This window comes from Oncorhynchus gorbuscha, linkage group LG02 (assembly GCF_021184085.1).
Source record: "Oncorhynchus gorbuscha isolate QuinsamMale2020 ecotype Even-year linkage group LG02, OgorEven_v1.0, whole genome shotgun sequence".
NCBI lineage: Eukaryota > Metazoa > Chordata > Actinopteri > Salmoniformes > Salmonidae > Oncorhynchus > Oncorhynchus gorbuscha.
In genome coordinates, this window is record NC_060174.1 from 23,213,210 (window position 1) to 23,234,137 (window position 20,928).

A 20,928-nucleotide genomic window follows, 5' to 3' on the forward strand; every position below is an offset into this window, starting at 1 on the left:
AGCTGTAATCCCTGCCAAAGGTGCTTCTACAAAGTATTGACTCAAGGGTGTGACTACTTACAGTTGAAGTCAGAAGTTTACATACACATTAGCCAAATACATTTAAAACTCAGTATTTCACAATTCCTGACATTTAATCAGAGTAAAAATTCCCTGTCTTAGGTCAGTTAGGATCACCACTTTATTTTAAGAATGTGAAATGTCAGAAAAAAAGTAGAGAATTATTTATTTAATATTTTATGAATTTCATCACATTCCCAGTGGGTCAGAAGTTTACATACACTCAATTAGTATTTGGTAGCATTGCCTTTAAATGGTTTAACTTGGGTCAAACGTTTTGGGTAGCCTTCCACAAACATCCCAGAATAAATTGGTTGAATATTGGCCCATTCCTCCTGACAGAGCTGGTGTAACTGAGTCAGGTTTGTAGGCCTCCTTGCTCGCACACGCTTTTTCAGTTCTGCCCAAAAATGTTCTATGGGATTGAGGTCAGGGATTTGTGATGGTCACTCCAATACCTTGACTTTGTTGTTCTTAACTTCTTCGATATAGGGCGCGCTCTTAATTTTTGGATAAAAAACATTCCCGTTTTAAACAAGATATTTTGTCACGAAACGATGCTCGACTATGCATATAATTGACAGCTTTGGAAAGAAAACTCTGATGTTTCCAAATCTGCAATTTAGATATTATCTGTGAGTGCCACAGAACTGATGCTACAGGTGAAACCAAGATGAAATTTCAAACAGGAAATGCCCCAGATTTTGAATGCGCTTTGTTCCAATGTCTCCTTATATGGCTGTGAATGCACAAGGAATGAGCCTACCCTTTCTGTCGTTTCCCCAAGGTGTCTGCAGCATTGTGACGTATTTGTAGGCATATAATTGGAAGATTGACCATAAGAGACTACTTACCAGGTGCCCCGCTGCAATTATAGCGCAATCTCCAGCTGTGTGCATTTGACCATTTGCTTCAGAGGAGAAACCAAACTGCCACGAATAGAGTTATCATCGAATAGATATGTGAAAAACACCTTGAGGATTGATTCTAAACAACGTTTGCCATGTTTCTGTCAATATTATGGAGTTAATTTGGAAAAAAGTTTGGAGTTATAATGACTGAATTTTCGGGGGGTTTTCTTAGCCAAACGTGATGAACAAAACGGAGCGATTTCTTCTACACAAATAATATTTTGGGAAAAACTGAACATTTGCTATCTAACTGAGAGTCTCCTCATTGAAAACATCCGAAGTTCTTCAAAGGTAAATGATTTTATTTGAATGCTTTTCTTGTTTTTGTGAAAATGTTGCCTGCTGAATGCTAGGCTTACTGCTATGATAGCTATCAATACTCTTACACAAATGCTTGTGTAGCTATGGTTGAAAAACATATTTTGAAAATCTGAGATGACAGTGTTGTTAACAAAAGGCTAAGCTTGTGAGCCAATATATTTATTTCATTTCATTTGCGATTTTCATGAATAGTTAACGTTGCGTTATGGTAATGAGCTTGAGGCTATAATTACGCTCCCGGATACGGGATTGCGCAACGCAACAGGTTAAGCCATTTTGCCACAACTTTGGAAGTATGTTTGGGGTCATTGTCCATTTGGAAGACCCATTTATGACCAAGCTTTAAATTCATGACTGGTGTCTTAAGATGTTGCTTCAATATATCCACATAATTTTCCTACCTCATGATTCCATCTATTTTGTGAAGTGCACATGATGCGGCCACACCCATGCTTCACAGTTGGGATGGTGTTCTTAGGCTTGCAAACATCCCCCTTTTTCCTCCAAACATAACGATGGTCATTATGGCCAAACAGTTCTATTTATGTTTAATCAGACCAGAGAACATTTTTCCAAAAAGTACGATCTTTCCCCCCATGTGCATTCGCAAACTGTAGTATGACTTTTTATGGCGGTTTTGGAGCAGTGGCTTCATCCTTGATGAGCGGCCTTTCAGGTTATGTCAACATAGGACTCGTTTTACTATGGATATAAATAATTTTGTATCTGTTTCCTCCAGCATCTTCACAAGGTCCTTTGCTGTTGTTCTGGGACTGATTTGCACTTCCGCACCAAAGTACGTTCATTTGTAGGAGACAGAATGCATCTCCTTTCTGAGCAGTATGACGCCTGCGTGGTCCCATGGTGTTTACTTGTGCATTATTGTTTGTACAGATGTGGTACCTTCAGGCGTTTGGAAATTGCTCCCAAGGATGAACCAAACTTGCGGAGGTCTACAATTTGCTTTTCTGGGGTCTTGGCTGATTTTCCCATGATGTCAAGCAACATGGCACTGAATTTGAAGGTAGGCCTTGAAATACATCCACAGGTACACCTCCAATTGACTCAAATGATGTCAATTAGCCTATCAGAAGCATCTAAAGCCATGACATCTCTGGAAAATCTGAAATTTTCAAAGCTGTTTAAGGCACAGTCAACTTAGTGTACTTCTTACCTACTGGAATTGTGATACAGTGAATTATAAGTGAAACTATCTGTCTGTAAACAATTGTTGGAAAAATGACTTGTGTCATGCACAAAATAGATGTCCTAACCAACTTGCTAAAACTATAGTTTGTTAATAAGACATTTGTGGAGTAGTTGAAAAACAAGTTTTAATGACTCCAACCGAAGTGTATGTAAACTTCCGACTTCAACTGTATGTAATTGAGGTATTTCTGTATTTCATTTTCACAAAATTTGTAAAACATAAAACCATTTTTTACAACTTTGTCATTATGGGTACTGTGTGTTGATGGGTGAGGAACAACTTTAAATTTTCAGGCTGTAACACAACAAAATGTGGAATAAGTTAAGGGGTATGAATATGTTCTGAAGGCACTAAGTTGAAAACACTATGTTAAAAGCACTGTGTGCTTGACTTATTCCACATTTCATTGTTACAGCCTGAATTCAAAATGGATTATAATATTTCAACAAACCTAACCTTGCCAACAGACAAATATCTATGACTGGATCAGTGGTCCACCAATCAGAGCCTTGGATTGGCTCAGCAACAGTAACAAGAGATGTAATGACAGTAACAAGAGGTGTAATGTGTAATGACATTTTTTTTACACAAATGTTCTTGCACAGTTCCCATGAAACATGTCTATAACATTAATATCTTATATCTTATATCTTATAACATTAATATCTGTTTGATGTGAAGTTGATGGAATATTCTCATAACAAGTGATATATGTCTAGAAATTGTATATCTTATATTCTGAGAACATGGCAACCACGTTCTGTGTATGTTTGGTGGGACATTGATGAAATATTCTCCTAACCCACAAAAAACTGGACACATGAATGTTCTTGCAATGTTCTCGTTTAATCTAGAACATCTAGAACATTAATATCTTGTGACATTAAGGGAATAGTCTCTTGGAAACATTGCTTGCACATCACGGGAACATTCCTTTAAAAACATTAGTTAATGACCTAATGGGACTCTTACGGGTACGTTCTCTAAAGTTGTGGGAACGTTTGTTGTTAACTGGGAGCTTCTCTCTGACTGAAACATCAAATGCTAAAATGGATTCCTGTCACTGGCTTGATGTGTGTGACTGACACGGCTCTGCAGCTGGTTACCCATTGAGTGTAGGTAAACCAATAGAACAGCTATCTTGACTCTTGACTTTATGTAGTCAATAAACCAAGATGGCCGCCCTGATCATCATTGAAGAGTTATGGTGGTGCTGAAGGTGATCTTTCAGGTGCCCTCCCTCCCACCCACCCCAACTTCATCTCCTCCACCCCTGAATTAAAGTCTTGAGGTGATTGATGGGACTGAGAGAGACAGAGGCTCTAACAAATGAAAGCAGCAGTGAGAGAATGAGAGAGAAGGATGAGACATTGAGCGTTGGCTTACCCCATGCTTCCTGCCATTAGAAGGATCACATTGTAGATGTGTGAGAAGATGAAGAGGAAGAGGATGGTGCTGAAGAACATGGTCATCCAGGAGCCGTGATCCTCACGGAACATTTTCAGACGCAGATATCGACCTATAAGAGGAGGGCATGAGGACGACAAAACTTTTCAGTGACAGGGTCCATTCACTGGGCATTATATTCTCTCAGTCAGTGTAATACTTTTGACCAGGACCACTAGTCAAAGGTTGTGCACTATATAGGGAATAGGCTACCATTTTAGATGCAACCTGTGTCTGCTGTACCAGCAAATATGGGCTCAACAAACAAGGATGAAATGATAGGCTGTGTTCATACACCTAAATAAACATGTGTCAGAAACTCGGCCTTTAAAGCATTGAAATTATCATTAAAAGACCATTCTGGAGCACTATATCCTCCCTTCCAATTTCAGTGCAATTTATTTTGGTGAAATAAACCTTGCCAACTGAACTGACTGTTCTAAAATGGCATCTCCTTAGTACAGGGATCTTCATCCTTTTCTCAGGTAAACCCGCGAGCCAGGGACACCCATCATACGTTAGCAAAACATTTTTTCACGTGTTTTGTCTTATAATCAGGTGAATGATAATAGCAAGGAGAAGTAATCAACAATTTAAAATTAATAGATTAGATAGATAGTCACACGGTCTCCTCTGAACAGTTGATGTTAGCGTCCCACCTCGTCAACAGCCAGTGAAACTGCAGGGCACCAAATTCAAAACAACAGAAATCCCATAATTAAAATTCCTCAAACAATACAAGTATTTTATACAATTGTAAAGATACACATATTGTAATTCCAGCCACAGTGTCCGATTTCAAAAAGGCTTTACGACGAAAGCACTCCAAAAGATTATGTTAGGTCAGAGCCAAGTCACAGAAAAACACAGCCATTTTTCCAGCCATAAATCTTCAATAATGTTCCAACCGGAGAATTCCTTTGTCTTCAGAATTGCAATGGAACGCAAGCTAACTCTTATGTGAACGAGCGTGGCCAGCTCGTGCCTCTCTGGCAGACCTCTGACTCATTCCCTGCTCATTCGTCCCCACTTCAAAGTAGAAGCATCAAACAAGGTTCTAAAGACTGTTGACATCTAGTGGAAGCCTTCGGAAGTGCAATATGACCCCATAGACACTGTATTCGATAGGCCAAAAGTTGAAAAACTACAAACCTCAGATTTACCACTTCCTGGTTGATTTTTTTCTCAGGTTTTTGCCTGCCATATGAGTTCTGTTATACTCACAGACATCATTCAAACAGTTTTAGTGTTTTTCTATCCACATCTACTAATCTACAAATCTACTCCCCATATTACTATATGCATATTCTAGCTTTTATGGCTGAGTAGCAGGCAGTTTAATTTAGGCACACTTTTCATCCGAAATTCCCAATGCTGCCCCCTACCCTAGAGAAGTTAAGAAACTTTTAATGTTATTGACATTTTCCGGATTGACTGCCCTTTATGTCTTAAAGTAACGATGGGCAGTCATTTCTGCTTATTTGAGCTGTTCTTGCCATAACATAGACTTGGACTTTTACCAAATAGAGCTATCTTCTGTATACCACCCCTACCTTGTCACAAGACAACTGGTTGGCTCAAACGCATTAAGAAGGAAAGATATTCCACAAATGAACAGGGCACACCTGTTAATTGAAATGCATTCCAGGTGACTACTTCATGAAGCTGGTTGAGAGAATTCCAAGAATGTGCAAAGCTGCCATCAAGGCAAAGGGTGGCTACTTTGAAGAATCTAAAATCTAAAATATTTATATTTGTTTAACACTTGTTTGGGTACTACATGATTCCATGTGTGTTATTTCATAGTTTCGATGTCTTCACTATTATTCTACAATGTAGAAAATAGTAAAATAAAGAAAAAACCCTTGAATGAGTATGTGTGTCCAAACTTTTGACTGGTAATGTATATAATTATACATTTTATTTTAGTATTTAATTTTTTGCAGTGGTGGCCGCGATTTAGCAGTGGCAAAGGTGCCACTGCTGAATGCATATAGGGGAAACAATGCCTTGTCTGTGCTCTTTGGTATATCACTGGCTTTTTGGTCTAAACTGGTAACATGATTTTTAGCAACCTGACTGAGACCCTGTTGTGTTCCAAGCCTCTGATGCTGCCTTGATTGTGTTCCATGAGGACAGTTCAGCATGATTAGATAGATTATGCTGATATTTGTGATCTCTGGTGTTTTCCATTCTTCTGGCTGGGAATTCAATTACTGGGAAATATCTCTCTGCTAGAGCATGAGATTGATTCAGGCAGTCCACCTTCTGCCCAGAATACATCATCACAGCTGGCCTCTGGTGCCAGATATCCTCTACACAGTTTATGAAGACACTGAGTTCTATTACAACATTGTTATTTTGGATTTGGAATGAATCCATCTGTTTAGCTAATCCATGGATTGCATTGCCCAGAAAATACTAAAGTAAGTGCATAGCCTAAAAGGCTTGTATCATTTTGACAGCCATCTACTTCAGATTAAATGTTGCATGGCAATAATATGAATAAATTCAAACCAGGCAATATAATCCATATGACAACTCTGAACATAAACCTGTTGCATGAGTAGTGGCTTAAGCTAATGAAACTGCAAAACAGAATTTTATTTTGGGGGGGGGGGGTGTACAATCAGACTATGGCTAGTGTATACCACAATTTTGACTCCTGCTCACTCCTGCTGCTCAGTGCTCATGCAGTACAGTACAATGCCATGTCAGTGGCCCTGACCCCAAGTCCTCTCTCCCCACCGGGAGGCCCCTCTAAAATATAGGTGTTACTAACACACACAGCAGGCTTCTGGTTCCTCCTCAGAAACCTCAGCCAGTGCCAACCCAGTACCAGCATCTTGCTTTTCTCAGAGACAACTATTTATTTTGGTCTGCCCCAGTCTCCCTAAGAGGTGCAGCCCCTGGGAGGGGTGTTGTGTTGTGTAGTGTAGTATAGCTGCAGTGTAGTGTTGTGTCCAGACGCAGTAGCAGCCACAAAGACAGGACCCCAATGCTCTGTTTATTTTCCCATTACCACAAGGCCAAAGGCTCCCTCTCTCCGAGTGCCTAACATGCTGTTCAATTTCAGCTCGCTCACCTCATTCTCCCTAATAAAACCAAAGCCGCTGAGACTGCATCAGAGAGATGGAGTCTCCAAAGCTGTTTTACATCCATAATAAAGATATCCATTATCTCCCTTCAGGTGTAGATACTGAGTGTGTGTTTGGGTTTTCATACTGAAATGCATTCTTAAACAGCCTTTATACAGAAGACAAATTGAGGTCTCCACTACTCAATGCACCATGTACTGTGTAAGGGGACATACTGTACCATTATACTGAAGGAAGAGATTAAATTTGCTACATTCCCTGAAACCAAATTGTGTTCAACCCCATTCAAACAGTTGTAAAGTTGTGGACGAATCGATGTGCAGGTGCCTAGCTAGTGTGGATTGTGGTTTTTCGAGATTCTTCACAGCTCCATAATGTAATTGGTCTGTGTGGATTAATTTAATGACAGTGCCAGTGAGCCCTAGCTCTGATCTAGGTGCAGCCTGCATAGTATAGGCCGATCTGACTCTTAAAGTGGCCAGCCCAGGCAGCGAACACGGTGGCAAGCCTTTCGGAGCCAATCAGTGTAGGCCTGATAACGAGTGATTCATGAACCCCTTCTACACCATTCAGCGACACGCACACACACAGGCACATACACTTAAACCTACACACTCAAGCAAACAATTTTGAGTAGCTGGTTATTTATCACCATAAACCAATGCTGACATTAAGACCGCACTCAGCGAGCTATATAGGGCCATAAGCCAACAAGAAAATGCTCATCCAGAGGCAGTTCTTCTAGTGGCCGGTGATTTTACTGCAGGAAAACTCAGTTTTACTTCATTTCTACCAGCATGTCATCTGTGCAACTAGAGGGAAAAAAACTCTCCCTCGCCCTCCATTTGGCAAATCTGACAATAAGTCTATCCTCCTGATTCCTGCTTACAAGCAAAAACTATAACAGGAAGTACCGGTGACATGCTCAATTCGGAAGTGGTCCGATGAAGCGGAGGCTAAGCTTACAGGACTGTTTTGCTAGCACAGACTGGAATATGTTCCTGGATTCATCCGATGGCATTGAGGAGTATACCACATCAGTCACTGGCTGATGAGTGCATTGATAAGTGCATTGACGACGTCATCCCCACAGTGACTGTACATACATATCCTAACCAGATGCCATGGATTACAGGCAATATCTGCATTGAGCTAAAGCCTAAAGCTACTGCTTTCAAGGAGCGGAAAACTAAGCCGGACGCTTATAAGAAATCCCGCTACGCTCTCCGACAAATTAACAAACAGGTGAAGTATCAATACAGGACAGGGTTTCCATTAGCCGGTAATAGCTGGCTTTTGGCCTATAAAAAAATGGAGAAGCCGATTAATAAAATTGGCACCGGCCAAATTTCCGGGAGAAGAAAACAAAATCCAATTGAGAAATAACGATTTTTATCCTATTCCATCGATGGAAATACCAGTCGATGGAAATACATTTTACTGGTGATGCTTATCAGTCTATAGGTTAATTTCCATAATTTAGCGGCATTAAATTGGGATGTGTGTAGGGTAAAGCATATCCGTTATGTATCTTATTTATCACACGCGTACAGCATACAGATACAGCGACGTTGAGCGGAAAATCTGTCAGACTATGCAAAAGCAGCTACTGCCTTGTGCGCATTTCTGCGCTTATAATGTGAAGAAATAGTAGTTTATCAACATTGTAAGCTAAACATTCTGATCTGTTGCATCAGACTCATTGCTTTTTAAAGTGTTTCTTATGTAGCCTTACTGGATTTGTGAATTTGGGTCGGCATCTGCCTGTCGAACATCTCATTCCAAAATCATGGGCATTAATATGGAGTTGTCCCCCCTTTGCTGCTATAACAGCCTCCACTCTTCTGGGAAGGCTTTCCACTAAGATGTTGGAACATTTCTGCTTGCTTGATGTTGGGCGATTAGGCCTGGCTCGCAGTCGGTGTTCCAATTCATCCCAAAGGTTTTCGATGGGGTTGAGGTCAGGAAACTGTGCAGATCAGACAAGTTATTACACTCTGATCTCGACAAACTATTTCTGTATGGACCTCGCTTTGTGCACAGGGGCATTGTCATGCTGAAACAGGAAAGGGCTCCCCCCAAACTGGTGCCACAAAGTTGGAAGCACAGAATCATCTAGAATGTCATTGTATGCTGTAGCATTAAGATTTCCCTTCACTGGAACTAAGGGGCCTAGCCCGAACCATGAAAAACAGCCCCAGACCATTATTCCTCCTCCACTCCTCCTCTACAGTTGCCACTATGCATTTGGACAGGTAGCGTTCCCCTGGCATTTGCCAAACCCAGATTCGTCAGTTGGACTGCCAGATGGGGAAGTGTGATTCATCACTCCAGAGAACGAGTATCCACTGCTCCAGAGTCCAATTGTGGTGAGCTTTACACCACTCCAGCCGACGCTTGGTATTGTACACGGTGATCTTAGGCTTGTGTATGGCTGCTCGGATATGGAAATCTCTGGGCCGAATTTGACACGCGGGTGATTTTATTTTGCCCCCCAAGTTTTTAATTTGAATTTTTATTGTTGGACATAATAGACTAAAAACACCAGGAAATCAGCTCCAAGTTATTCTAATTTAAGAAATCTGTTCCCAAGTATTTCCATACATACTGTAATAGAGAGAACATGTGATCATATACAAATGTAAGCAAGGTTTAAAATGATTATGTTTTAGCCAAACATTATATCTGTTTGGGCTTCTTGCGGTCAATATTCCGTCTACAAATGATTTGTAATTATATTCCGGCCCCCCGACCATCCAATCAAGAAATATTCGTCCCACGGCTGAATCTGGTGGATGATCCCTAACTTACATGTTTCAAGTAGACCACCATTGTCCCTGTGCCCAAGAACGCCAAGGTAACCTGTCTAAAACTAACTAGGTATCCCCCTTTCCCTTATCGCCCCGTAGCACTCACATCTGTAGCCATGGAATGCTTTGGAAGGCTGGTCATGGCTCACATCAACACCATCATCCCAGACACCCTGGATCCACTCCAAATCGCATACCTCGCCCAATAGATTCACAGATGATGCAATCTCTATTGCACTCCACACTGCCCTTTCCCACTGGGAAAGAGGAACATCTACAGGAGAATGCTGTTCATTGACTACAGGTCAAGATTCAAAATCATAGTGCCCTCGAAGCTCATCACTAAGCTAAGGTCCCTGGGGCTGAACACCTCCCTCTGCAACTGTATCCTGGACTTCCTGTTGGGCCACCCCCAAGTGGTAAGGGTAGGCAACAACACATCCGCCATGCTTGCCCTCAACACTGGGGCCCCTCAGAGGTACAGTGTACTCCCTATTCAACTACGACTGCATGGACGCGTGGACATCATCATTAAGTTAGCCACAAACACAACGGTGGTCACTGACGACGATGAGACAGCCTATAGAGAGGAGGTCAGAGACCTGGCAGGGTGGTGCCAGGACAACAAGCTCTCCCTCAATATTAGTCAGACAAAAGCACCGATCGTGGACTACAGGAAACGGAGGGCAGAGCACACCCCCATTCACACCGACGGGGCTGTTGTGGAGCAGATCAAGAGCTTCAAGTTCCTCGGTGTGCACATTACTAAAGACCTATCATGGTCCAAACACACCAATACAGTTGTGAAGCGGGAACGACAACGCCTCTTCCCCTTCAAAAGCCTGAAAAGAATTGGCATGGGCCCTGTTGTGACGTGACTAAACATTCATCTGATGACAGTTATGTATCAAATCAATTAACTAGGTTTAATTGTTACTCGATTAAATTAATCATGTAACAGTTAACTCATTAGGATTTAGGGCACCACTGAAGAAGTTGTTTAACGAATTTCAATTTCCCAAATTAAACTTTAGATGATATATAAGATATATATCGGTAAAAGTCTCATAACTCTGAACGTCGCATACTCCTTGCATATGCACAAACCCCAGATTTACTGATCATTCCGTACCACAAAAATCTATTTAATTATTGATTTACTACCTAACTACATGATATACACACACACGGTATAGGTTATTGATTAGAAACGTAATACGATGGAAACAGGTCCTTAGCGGACTAACAACAACATGACTGCTTGTTTATCAAAAGAGGGAAGGGTAGAGAGGAACAAAGGTAGAATCAAAGAGAGACAAACTTATATACTTGGAACTACGATCACAGTAATCATGATTCTTTGCTCCGAACCACCGCCCATTTGGGGTAAGAAGTTGTCATGACGTTGGCCTGGGGGTAGGTTTATGACAGTCATAAATACCTCTTCCCTCCTTTTTCCTCTCTCTACCCTACTGATGTGAAATTTGTAAACTCCTTGGTTAACATAGAGATTCTGGGAAAATCAGAAGGTTGAATTGAACCAATTGAACATATGCGGTGGTACTTAATGAATATGATGTCAGTTCGTTTGTCATCTGAGACATTCTCATCAATGATAAGATGACAAACTCTACAGTGGAATGTCTGCACGTTCTAGTTATCGGATTCACATGGAATTGTTGTTCAATTTAAATGTTTGAATATAAAATTATTGGTGAAGAGATTAAATGTAATTTTAGCTTCCAAATGAGAGATTTGAGCTTTCATAAGGTTAGGGCTCTGCTCAATCCGTGGCCCGCCCCTGTGAAGGGACATGGTTTATAAAACTTTTCATACACCTCACCTCTCCTCTCCCTTCCTATATAGAGCCTTGACGACAATATAACCTCCGGTTCCAAGTATGTGAGTTCTGCAGCCTCTGCGTTAAAAGGACTAACATGTCAACTACAGAACTAAGCCAACCTCAGCGTGAGGTTTGTTTGCGAATGGTATGAACTTTGAACTCTTATTCACTACAGAAGTGATACCTCCTAGCCGTTGAGTTAGCAACAGCAGCTGCAAACGCAGGCTAGGAAAGAACAGACAGAGTATCCCCTCTACCACACAACGACATTACTACAACGTACACAATTGACCTGTTATGCAGGTGAATGAGGACCCAAAAGCGACTTGGCGAAAACAGAGTCTTTAATCCAGTAAAGTAAAATACAATCAAAAAACACAACTTCCACTCGTAATGACGAGAACCGACTGGAGACTCGATCTTGAACAGCAGGTTGCCTCGGGAAGGCACTTGAACCTAGCAGACTCAGACACCTGCTCACCACGCAGCATCTGAGGGAAACACGACACGACAGGGCGATACACAAACACAGCACGGTGAACAATAGATACAAGGATCCGACAGGACAGGAACGGAAAACAAAGGAAGAAATAGGGACTCTAATCAGGGGAAAGGATCGGGAACAGGTGTGGGAAGACTAAATGATTGATTAGGGGAATAGGAACAGCTGGGAGCAGGAACGGAACGATAGAGAGAAGAGAGAGAGGGGAGGGGGAGAGAGAGGGATAGAAAAAGGGAACGAACCTAATAAGACCAGCAGGGGGGAAACGAACAGAAGGGAAAGCATAATGACAAGACAATATATGACAAAACATGACATGACCACCAGAGACATTCTTCAATGGACAAAGGACTCGGTTTGGCAACACGGCCTTCCATCTACCACCAACCTACCGAAGCTCAGCCCAGAGTAAATATTTATTGCATTTTACTTTTCCAAATGGGCGGTAATTTAGAATGCATACGATAGCACAGCTTCTCCCTTTGTCCCTCAGTCTTCCCGCTCTTTCACTCAAACCCATCCCCTTTTCTTTTGTGTAACCAGCTGTCATATCTGTTCCACCCGCTAGGGACGTTTTCCTTTATGACGTCATTTGTAATCAAGGTATGATTCATTCTTTGTACATGTAATTCTGTGTGATTAGTTAGGTATTTAGTAAATAAATAATTAAACCCAATTTTGTATTGCTGATTCAACTTGTTAGCCAGGGTTCGTGAAGATAACCAAGAATTTACAACTTTCAGATGAGACTGAATTAAGGTGATGATTAATATAGACTACTATTGATGTAAAATATTACTAGGTCTTTTTGAGTTTATTCGGGAAGATAACAGCTCTATAAATATTATTTATTGGTGCCCCGACTCTCTAGTTAATTACATTTACATGATTAGCTCAATCGGGTAATATTAATTATGGAGAAAGGATTTCATAGAATAGCATGTCATATCACTTCATCCGGCATAGCCAAAGACACGACAAAGTAATGAATGTATTTACGTGTTTGGATGTCTCCTTCGTCGTTTATCTCTTTCGGACCCATGCCTTCGTGAAACGGGTTCCGTTGGCCTTCTCCCGAGCTCTTAAGTGTAAGGCTCTAATTGTACACAAGAGGTCACAATGTTCTTGTCCTGTAGTCTGAAGCAGACTAACAGGGTATTGTTTACTTTCATTCCCAGGAAGAGGGGTCCTCTGAACACAGCTAATCAGCTGTGTCGATGATCCTCAGTGGGGTGATGAGAGCAGTGTAGTTGATGAGGATTTGAAGAGAGTAATAGGGTGGTCCTACTTAAATTCACTTTCTTAGATACAGTACTTAGAACAGCTACTCAGCCGTAACATTGATTGCTAGAGAGGCTACTTTTCCGTCTTCACCTCGTCTTAACCAATGGAGATCTAGGCTGCAGCTAGAGTCCTTCTGGTCTGATATGTTCATTCTCAACTCATCCTTTATACACTGGCAAAAAGGGGGCGTTTCCATCATGCTGACACACTCTTTGAGCTCCCTCGAGCATGGCTACTTACTGGGCAATGTATCATCAAAACTATGATCTCATTTAAAAACTCAAATCAAATTCATATTCATATTCATCAAATTCATATCTCAAAATCCAATTCATAAATATGATCATCATCTTGATATTTCCTACGCGTAAGGACAAAAACCTGACATATACAGTGTGTATACTGTTCAAGTTAGAATATTTTTGTCAAAATGTTTATACCATTTTTAATGACATCACAAAATCAACATTAGTTTTCCATTGATCATCTCTCATCATTCCCCACATTCAGATGTTAGAAATATTGTCCCAGTGTTCACTTGTGAACATTAGAGCTTTTGGGCGGCAAAATGCCTCTTTAACAAAGGAACATTCCAATCACCACTACTAAAGACCAAAAAGAGTCCGATTTATTTACAATTTAAAACTGGGCGCGAGGTGTCACAAAACCCCTACATCAATCCCTCCTCCCCTCTGCAGGTGAGAGGGATTTGGTAGATGTTGATCCATTGTAACCTGATCTTTGGAGTCACACGGGAGAGTTATGACAGCCCTCAGATCCTCAAAAAGTTCTACAGCTGTACCATCTGGGGCATCTTGAAGAGTCAGACTGGTTCACTGCTTGGTACTGTATGGCAACTGCTTGGCATGCGACTTCTAAACAAGGCTACCAGGACCTACTTAATAATAATATATAATAAATAATATATGCTATTTAGCAGACGCTTTTATCCAAAGCGACTTACAGTCATGTGTGCATACATTCTACGTATGGGTGGTCCCGGGGATCGAACCCACTATCCTGGCGTTACAAGCGCCATGCTCTACCAACTGAGCTACAGAAGGACCACTTCATTTACTCTATTGCATCAACTCTCTTTCACTGACTCTATGCACACACACTGGACACACACTACCCACACATACTTACACTGACACCCCAACACACACATACTACTAACGCCCACACACACACACACACACACACACACACACACACACACACACACACACACACACACACACACACACACACACACACACACACACACACACACACACACACACACACACACACACACACACACACACACACACACACACACACACACACTACTGCTACTGTCTATTATCAATCCTGTTGCCTAGTCACTTTACCCCTACCTATATGTACAGCAGTGGAGGCTGCTGAGGGGAGGACAGCTCATAAAAATGTCTGGAATGGATTTTAATGGCTGGAATAGAGTGAATAGAATGGTAACAAACCATACACTTCCATTTACTCCATACCGGCCATTATTATGAGCCGTCCATAGCTACTTCAATGACCTCGTACCCCTGCATATCGACTCGGTACTTGTACTCCCTTTACATAGCCATCATATTTTTACTCTTATTTTTGTTCGTTATTCACTGTATTTATTCCTCATCACAATTTCTGTTTTATCTGGTCTTTAACTCGGCATTGTTGGAAAATAAGCATTTCACTGTTGGTCTACACCTGTTGTCTACGAAGCATGTGACAACTACAGCTTCCATCAAAATTCTAAAATATGTGGTTGTTTCCATCTAGTGGTGATATAGTGATAGTACAACAGAACTGAAAAGGGGCCCCTTTTTTAATTATACAGCATTAATATTGACCATCATGTAAATGTGGAAATCGTTAAACGTGATATGTGCATGACCACGCTGGTTACCCCTGTTTAATTCTAGCAAATCAGTGGAATCATAAATGATAATGAACATTAAACAAAGGTCATGGCACAAAAACAGAATTTGAAAAAGACAAAAAACCCTCCAATATTTTTCTGACAACAAGCATGCAAGCAGGAACGTTGGTGCCAGACAGCTAAAATACAAACACACATGGGCAAACTGGAGCAGGCAATCAATCAAAAACACACACACACACAATGGGCGGCACACACAGACAGGCAACCTGCCACCAGCCTCAGCCCCAGACTGATGAGAAGTACACAGCTGGTGGAGGTGTTCAACTAAGTGAGTGACAGAATGATTGAGTGAGTGACAGAATGAGTGAGTGAGTGAGACCTGAGACCCGAACACTGTCTCTCCTGTCATCATGGTACAACTGCTCATCAATAACTCGCTGCTTATTAAACAGGGTAAGAACAGCTCCTCATTCATTCTTTCACACCCACATTATGATTCACTGACACACCTGTACAGATACATTCATACATATATTTTTGAGCAATGACGGTAGTTTGTGGACATCAAAACATTATTTATTGTGTTATTGATGTTGACGCTTTTTGGACACGTACACAGATTTACAGATGTTATCGCAGGTGCAGCAAAATGCTTGTGTTTCTAGCTCAAACAGTGCAGTAATACCTATCAATAAAAAACAATACACACATAATCCAATTGATTATGATTTTTTAAAATAAAATATTAAGAAATATCAGAACGATCAATGTCAGAGTCCGGAATATAAATATATATACATACTGTATAATGTATATAAATATATATACAAATAATGGTGTGTGTATAGACAGTATGGACAGTATATGAACAGAAAAGCTGTATACTGAAGTAGCTATATATGATGAGGCATGAATACAGTATATACATATAAAGTGGGTAAATTAGTGTAAACATTATTAAAGTGACCAGTGTTCAATGACTATGTACATAGTCGCTAAGGTGCAGCGTAGAGTACCGGGTGGTAGCCGGCTAGTAACAGTGACTAAGGTTCGCTGTAGGGCACTAGACGGAGGCCGGCTAGTAACAGTGACTAAGGTTCGCTGTAGGGCACTAGACGGAGGCCGGCTAGTAACAGTGACTAAGGTTCACTGTAGGGCACTAGACGGAGGCCGGCTAGTAACATTGACTAAGGTTTACTGTAGGGCACTAGACGGAGGCAGGTTAGTAACATTGACTAAGGTTCACTGTAGGGCACTAGACGGAGGCAGGTTAGTAACATTGACTAAGGTTCACTGTAGGGCACTAGACGGAGGCAGGTTAGTAACAGTGACTAAGGTTCACTGTAGGGCACTAGACGGAGGCAGGTTAGTAACATTGGTTCATTAGGGCACTAGACGGTTTAGGTAGGGCAGTGACTAAGGTTCACTGTAGGGCACTAGACGGAGGCAGGTTAGTAACAGTGACTAAGGTTCACTGTAGGGCACTAGACGGAGGCAGGTTAGTAACAGTGACTAAGGTTCACTGTAGGGCACTAGACGGAGGCAGGTTAGTAACATTGACTAAGGTTCACTGTAGGGCACTAGACGGAGGCAGGTTAGTAACAGTGACTAAGGTTCACTGTAGGGCACTAGACGGAGGCAGGTTAGTAACAGTGACTAAGGTTCGCTGTAGGGCACTAGACGGAGGCCGGCTAGTAACAGTGACTAAGGTTTACTGTAGGGCACTAGACGGAGGCAGGTTAGTAACATTGATTAAGGTTCACTGTAGGGCACTAGACGGAGGCAGGTTAGTAACAGTTACTAAGGTTCACTGTAGGGCACTAGACGGAGGCAGGTTAGTAACATTGACTAAGGTTCACTGTAGGGCACTAGACGGAGGCAGGTTAGTAACAGTGACTAAGGTTTACTGTAGGGCACTAGACGGAGGCCGGCTAGTAACATTGACTAAGGTTCACTGTAGGGCACTAGACGGAGGCAGGTTAGTAACAGTGACTAAGGTTCACTGTAGGGCACTAGACGGCGGCAGGTTAGTAACATTGACTAAGGTTCACTGTAGGGCACTAGACGGAGGCAGGTTAGTAACAGTGACTAAGGTTCACTGTAGGGCACTAGACGGAGGCAGGTTAGTAACAGTGACTAAGGTTCACTGTAGGGCACTAGACGGAGGCAGGTTAGTAACAGTGACTAAGGTTCACTGTAGGGCACTAGACGGAGGCAGGTTAGTAACATTGATTAAGGTTCACTGTAGGGCACTAGACGGAGGCAGGTTAGTAACAGTAACTGACTGTAACTAGGGAGGCAGGTTAGTAACATTGACTAAGGTTTACTGTAGGGCACTAGACGGAGGCAGGTTAGTAACATTGACTAAGGTTTACTGTATGTAGGGCACTAGACGGAGGCAGGTTAGTAACATTGACTAAGGTTCACTGTAGGGCACTAGACGGAGGCCGGCTAGTGGTGACTGTTTAACAGTCTGATGGCCTGGAGGCCTGGAGATAAAAGCTGTTTATCAATCTCTCAGTCCCAGCTTTGATGCACCTAATGTGGTCTTTTGAATGGGTATAGTATTCATTTGCTAAATGCTTATCAGTATGTTTGTAAAGTTTTGTGATGAGAAGGATGACAGAAAATGCTAAATGTCCACAAAAAATACTTAGTAACAAATTTAGGACATTCCATGTGTATAAAGTTCAGAATTAGTCTTTAAATCTCTAAAAATCGAGTGAAAAATCTATCCTGTCACTCTCAATGTCACAGACACTATGTTGAAATGTGATAAAAGTTCATGTAACCTTTGCATGCATGGCCAGTCTTGATTGAAAGCAAACAGCACGTTTCCATATTGAAGGTAATAGATCAACAGTGAAATCCAGGGCTCATTATTCTCAGCACATACAGTACAATAGCCAGGCTGTCACTTCCTGGTGACTGGTCACAGCAGGACTGAGGGGGTGGATGGGGTTGAGAAGGTTTGGAGACAGGCAGGCAGGGGACTCTACCTGATTTAATGATAATGATATATCCTGGCTGAACCGTGGCTAGAATAACCTTGATGTGGATCAACTGAAATGCATGTAATTATATATGGCATGAAAGGCTACCCTTGATTATGTTTTTTTATACTGTATTAAGTGATCTTGTAAATGTCCCCATCCCACAACAACAGAGGTAATGTTTTGGGGTGAATGCAAGCTGTTTGAAATCAATATGTTTTTAAGTGGCTGTCTATTGTCTTTTCCCACCCCCACAGTTCCGTTCCTGCCCCTAAACCAGTCGGAAGCATTCTGCAGCCAGTTTAAGAACGGCCATTGGTACTGCTATGTCCTCCTCATTCTCTTCACCTTCACCCTGCCCCTGGGCATCCTGGGTAACGTGGCGGCGCTGTTCAACTACACCTGCTTCAGGATGACACGTAGTCTGTCCACCAGCAATGTGTTCCTACTCAACCTGGCCATGTGTGACTCCGCCTGGATCCTCACCCTGCCCTTCACCATCTACTTCAGCCTCCAGAGGCCCTTGCTCAAGGACATCCATACCTTCTGCCAACTCAAGAAGATCTTCTTCAACATCAACATCTACGGTAGTATTCTCTTCCTCACTCTGATCAGCTTCGATCGCTACGCCGGCACCGTGCACCCAATCAGCTCCCGCCAGTGGTGGGACGTAGGCAAAGCCAAGCTCTGCTCCGCCTGCGTCTGGGTCTTCCTCTTCCTGGGCTCCATCCCTGAACTCTTCTTGAACTTCGCTATCCAAAGACCGGAGAATGTGACCGTGTGCATGGACCACATCCAGGGTCCATTCGTCTATGTCAAAACCATTTCCATCATCAGGACTCTGGTGGGCTTCGCCCTGCCATTCAGTGTCATGCTAGCCTTCTATGTGATGACAGTGCGGGTGTTACGAGGAATGCCCAGGGGAAAGAGAAGGGGTTGTGGCGGGTGTCAGTGGGTGGGGAAACCCCTGCTGCTCATCACCGCTGCCCTGCTGGTGTTCGTGGTGTCCTTCGTGCCCTACCACGTCATGATCATGACCCTGGTGTTCATGAGGATCCACGACCAGGTAACTCCCGCCAACGTGCACATCCTCTATGCCTCCTATGAGTTCTTCGAGGCCATGTGCAGCGTGAGTAGCTGCCTGGACCCCATGCTGTACATCCTGGCCAGTGACAGGTTCCAGAGGAGACTACAGGCCCTCAGGAGGGGCCACCACAGGGCGCTATGCTGCAGGCGTAGCAGGAGGGTAGAGGTGGAGGGCTGACAGCGGAAAGGGCCTTCTATTATAGTCAGCTTTATTAAATTCAATTCATTTAGTAAACTACAAAATAGTTTGATCATTTTATTTGATGATCTAATAAGACACATATTAAGGGCCGGTGTTATGTGCAGGCGTTAGTGGGCCTGGCACACCTAACGTACCTCCTTGCCCAACCAAATCAAATATTTAAATATTGATAATTTATTTTAATGATGTCCTTTTGCTATCTCATCCTGGAATATACAAGGTCTTAGATCATCTACCTTTGGCCGAAAGAGCAGGAACCCAGACTTCATCAAATAAATTGGAAATACAGACATTGTCATCCTCCAATAAACATGGTACAGAGGAGACGGCAACCGGTTGCCATCTAGGTTACAGAGAGCTGGTAGTCCCATCCACCAAACTACTGTACTAGGTGTGAAACAGGGAAGAGACTCTGGGGGTATGCTAACTTGGTATAAATCAGACCTAACCCACTCTATTAAATTAGTCAAAACAGAAGCATTTTACATCTGTCTAGAAATAAATAAGGAAATTAACTCAACGGAGCAAAATGTCCTCAAGTAACTCAATTTTAATGATGACGGATGGGAAGATCAAAAGCTATGTCCTCAAGTGTGAGTCTATCTGGGTAATATTCCCCCTAGTAGAATCCCTGTGAGTCATATTTGAATGATGACAGAGCTTCTCCTTCCTAGATGGGAAGAAGTCAAGAGCTGTGAGTCTATCTGGGTAAGTCAAGAGCTAGTTACAGCTGAGCTGAGTCTATCTGGGTAAGTCTCTAAGAGCTGTGAGTCTATCTGGGTAAGTCTCTAAGAGCTGTGAGTCTATCTGGGTAAGTCTCTAAGAGCTGTGAGTCTATCTGGGTAAGTCTCTAAGAGCTGTGAGTCTATCTGGGTAAGTCTATCTGGGTAAGTCTCTAAGAGCTTTCTACACAAGCTTTGTCAAGTTGGTTGTTAGACAGCCATTTTCAAATCTTGCCATATATTTTCAAGGCGATTTAAGTGTAACTTGGCCATTCAGGAATGATCTTGGTTAGAAACTCCAGTGTATATTTGGCCTAGTGATTTGGGTTATTATCCTGCATCATGTTATAGTGAACCCACAACATGATGCAGCCACTATCATGCTTGAAAATATGAAGAGTGGTACTCAGTGATGTGTGGTGTTGGATTTGACCCAAACGCTTTGTATTCTGGACATAAAGTTCATTTCTTTGCCACATTTTTTGCAGTATTACTTTAGTGCCTTGTTGCAAACCGGATGCATGTTTGGAATATTTTTACATCAGT

At 42.2% G+C, this 20,928-nt stretch overlaps 1 protein-coding gene across 3 annotated transcripts in view; it reads right to left on the reverse strand.

The window, feature by feature from the left end:
• Nucleotides 1-20,928, reverse strand: part of LOC123999374 (transmembrane protein 117-like) — a 104,756-nt gene that overhangs the window by 57,343 nt on the left and 26,485 nt on the right. For all 3 annotated transcript variants that reach the window (XM_046305095.1, XM_046305086.1, XM_046305076.1), the window contains exon 3: nucleotides 3,889-4,021. In XM_046305095.1, coding sequence (XP_046161051.1) covers nucleotides 3,889-4,021 — 133 coding nt within the window. The remainder of the gene's footprint in view (nucleotides 1-3,888; nucleotides 4,022-20,928) is intronic.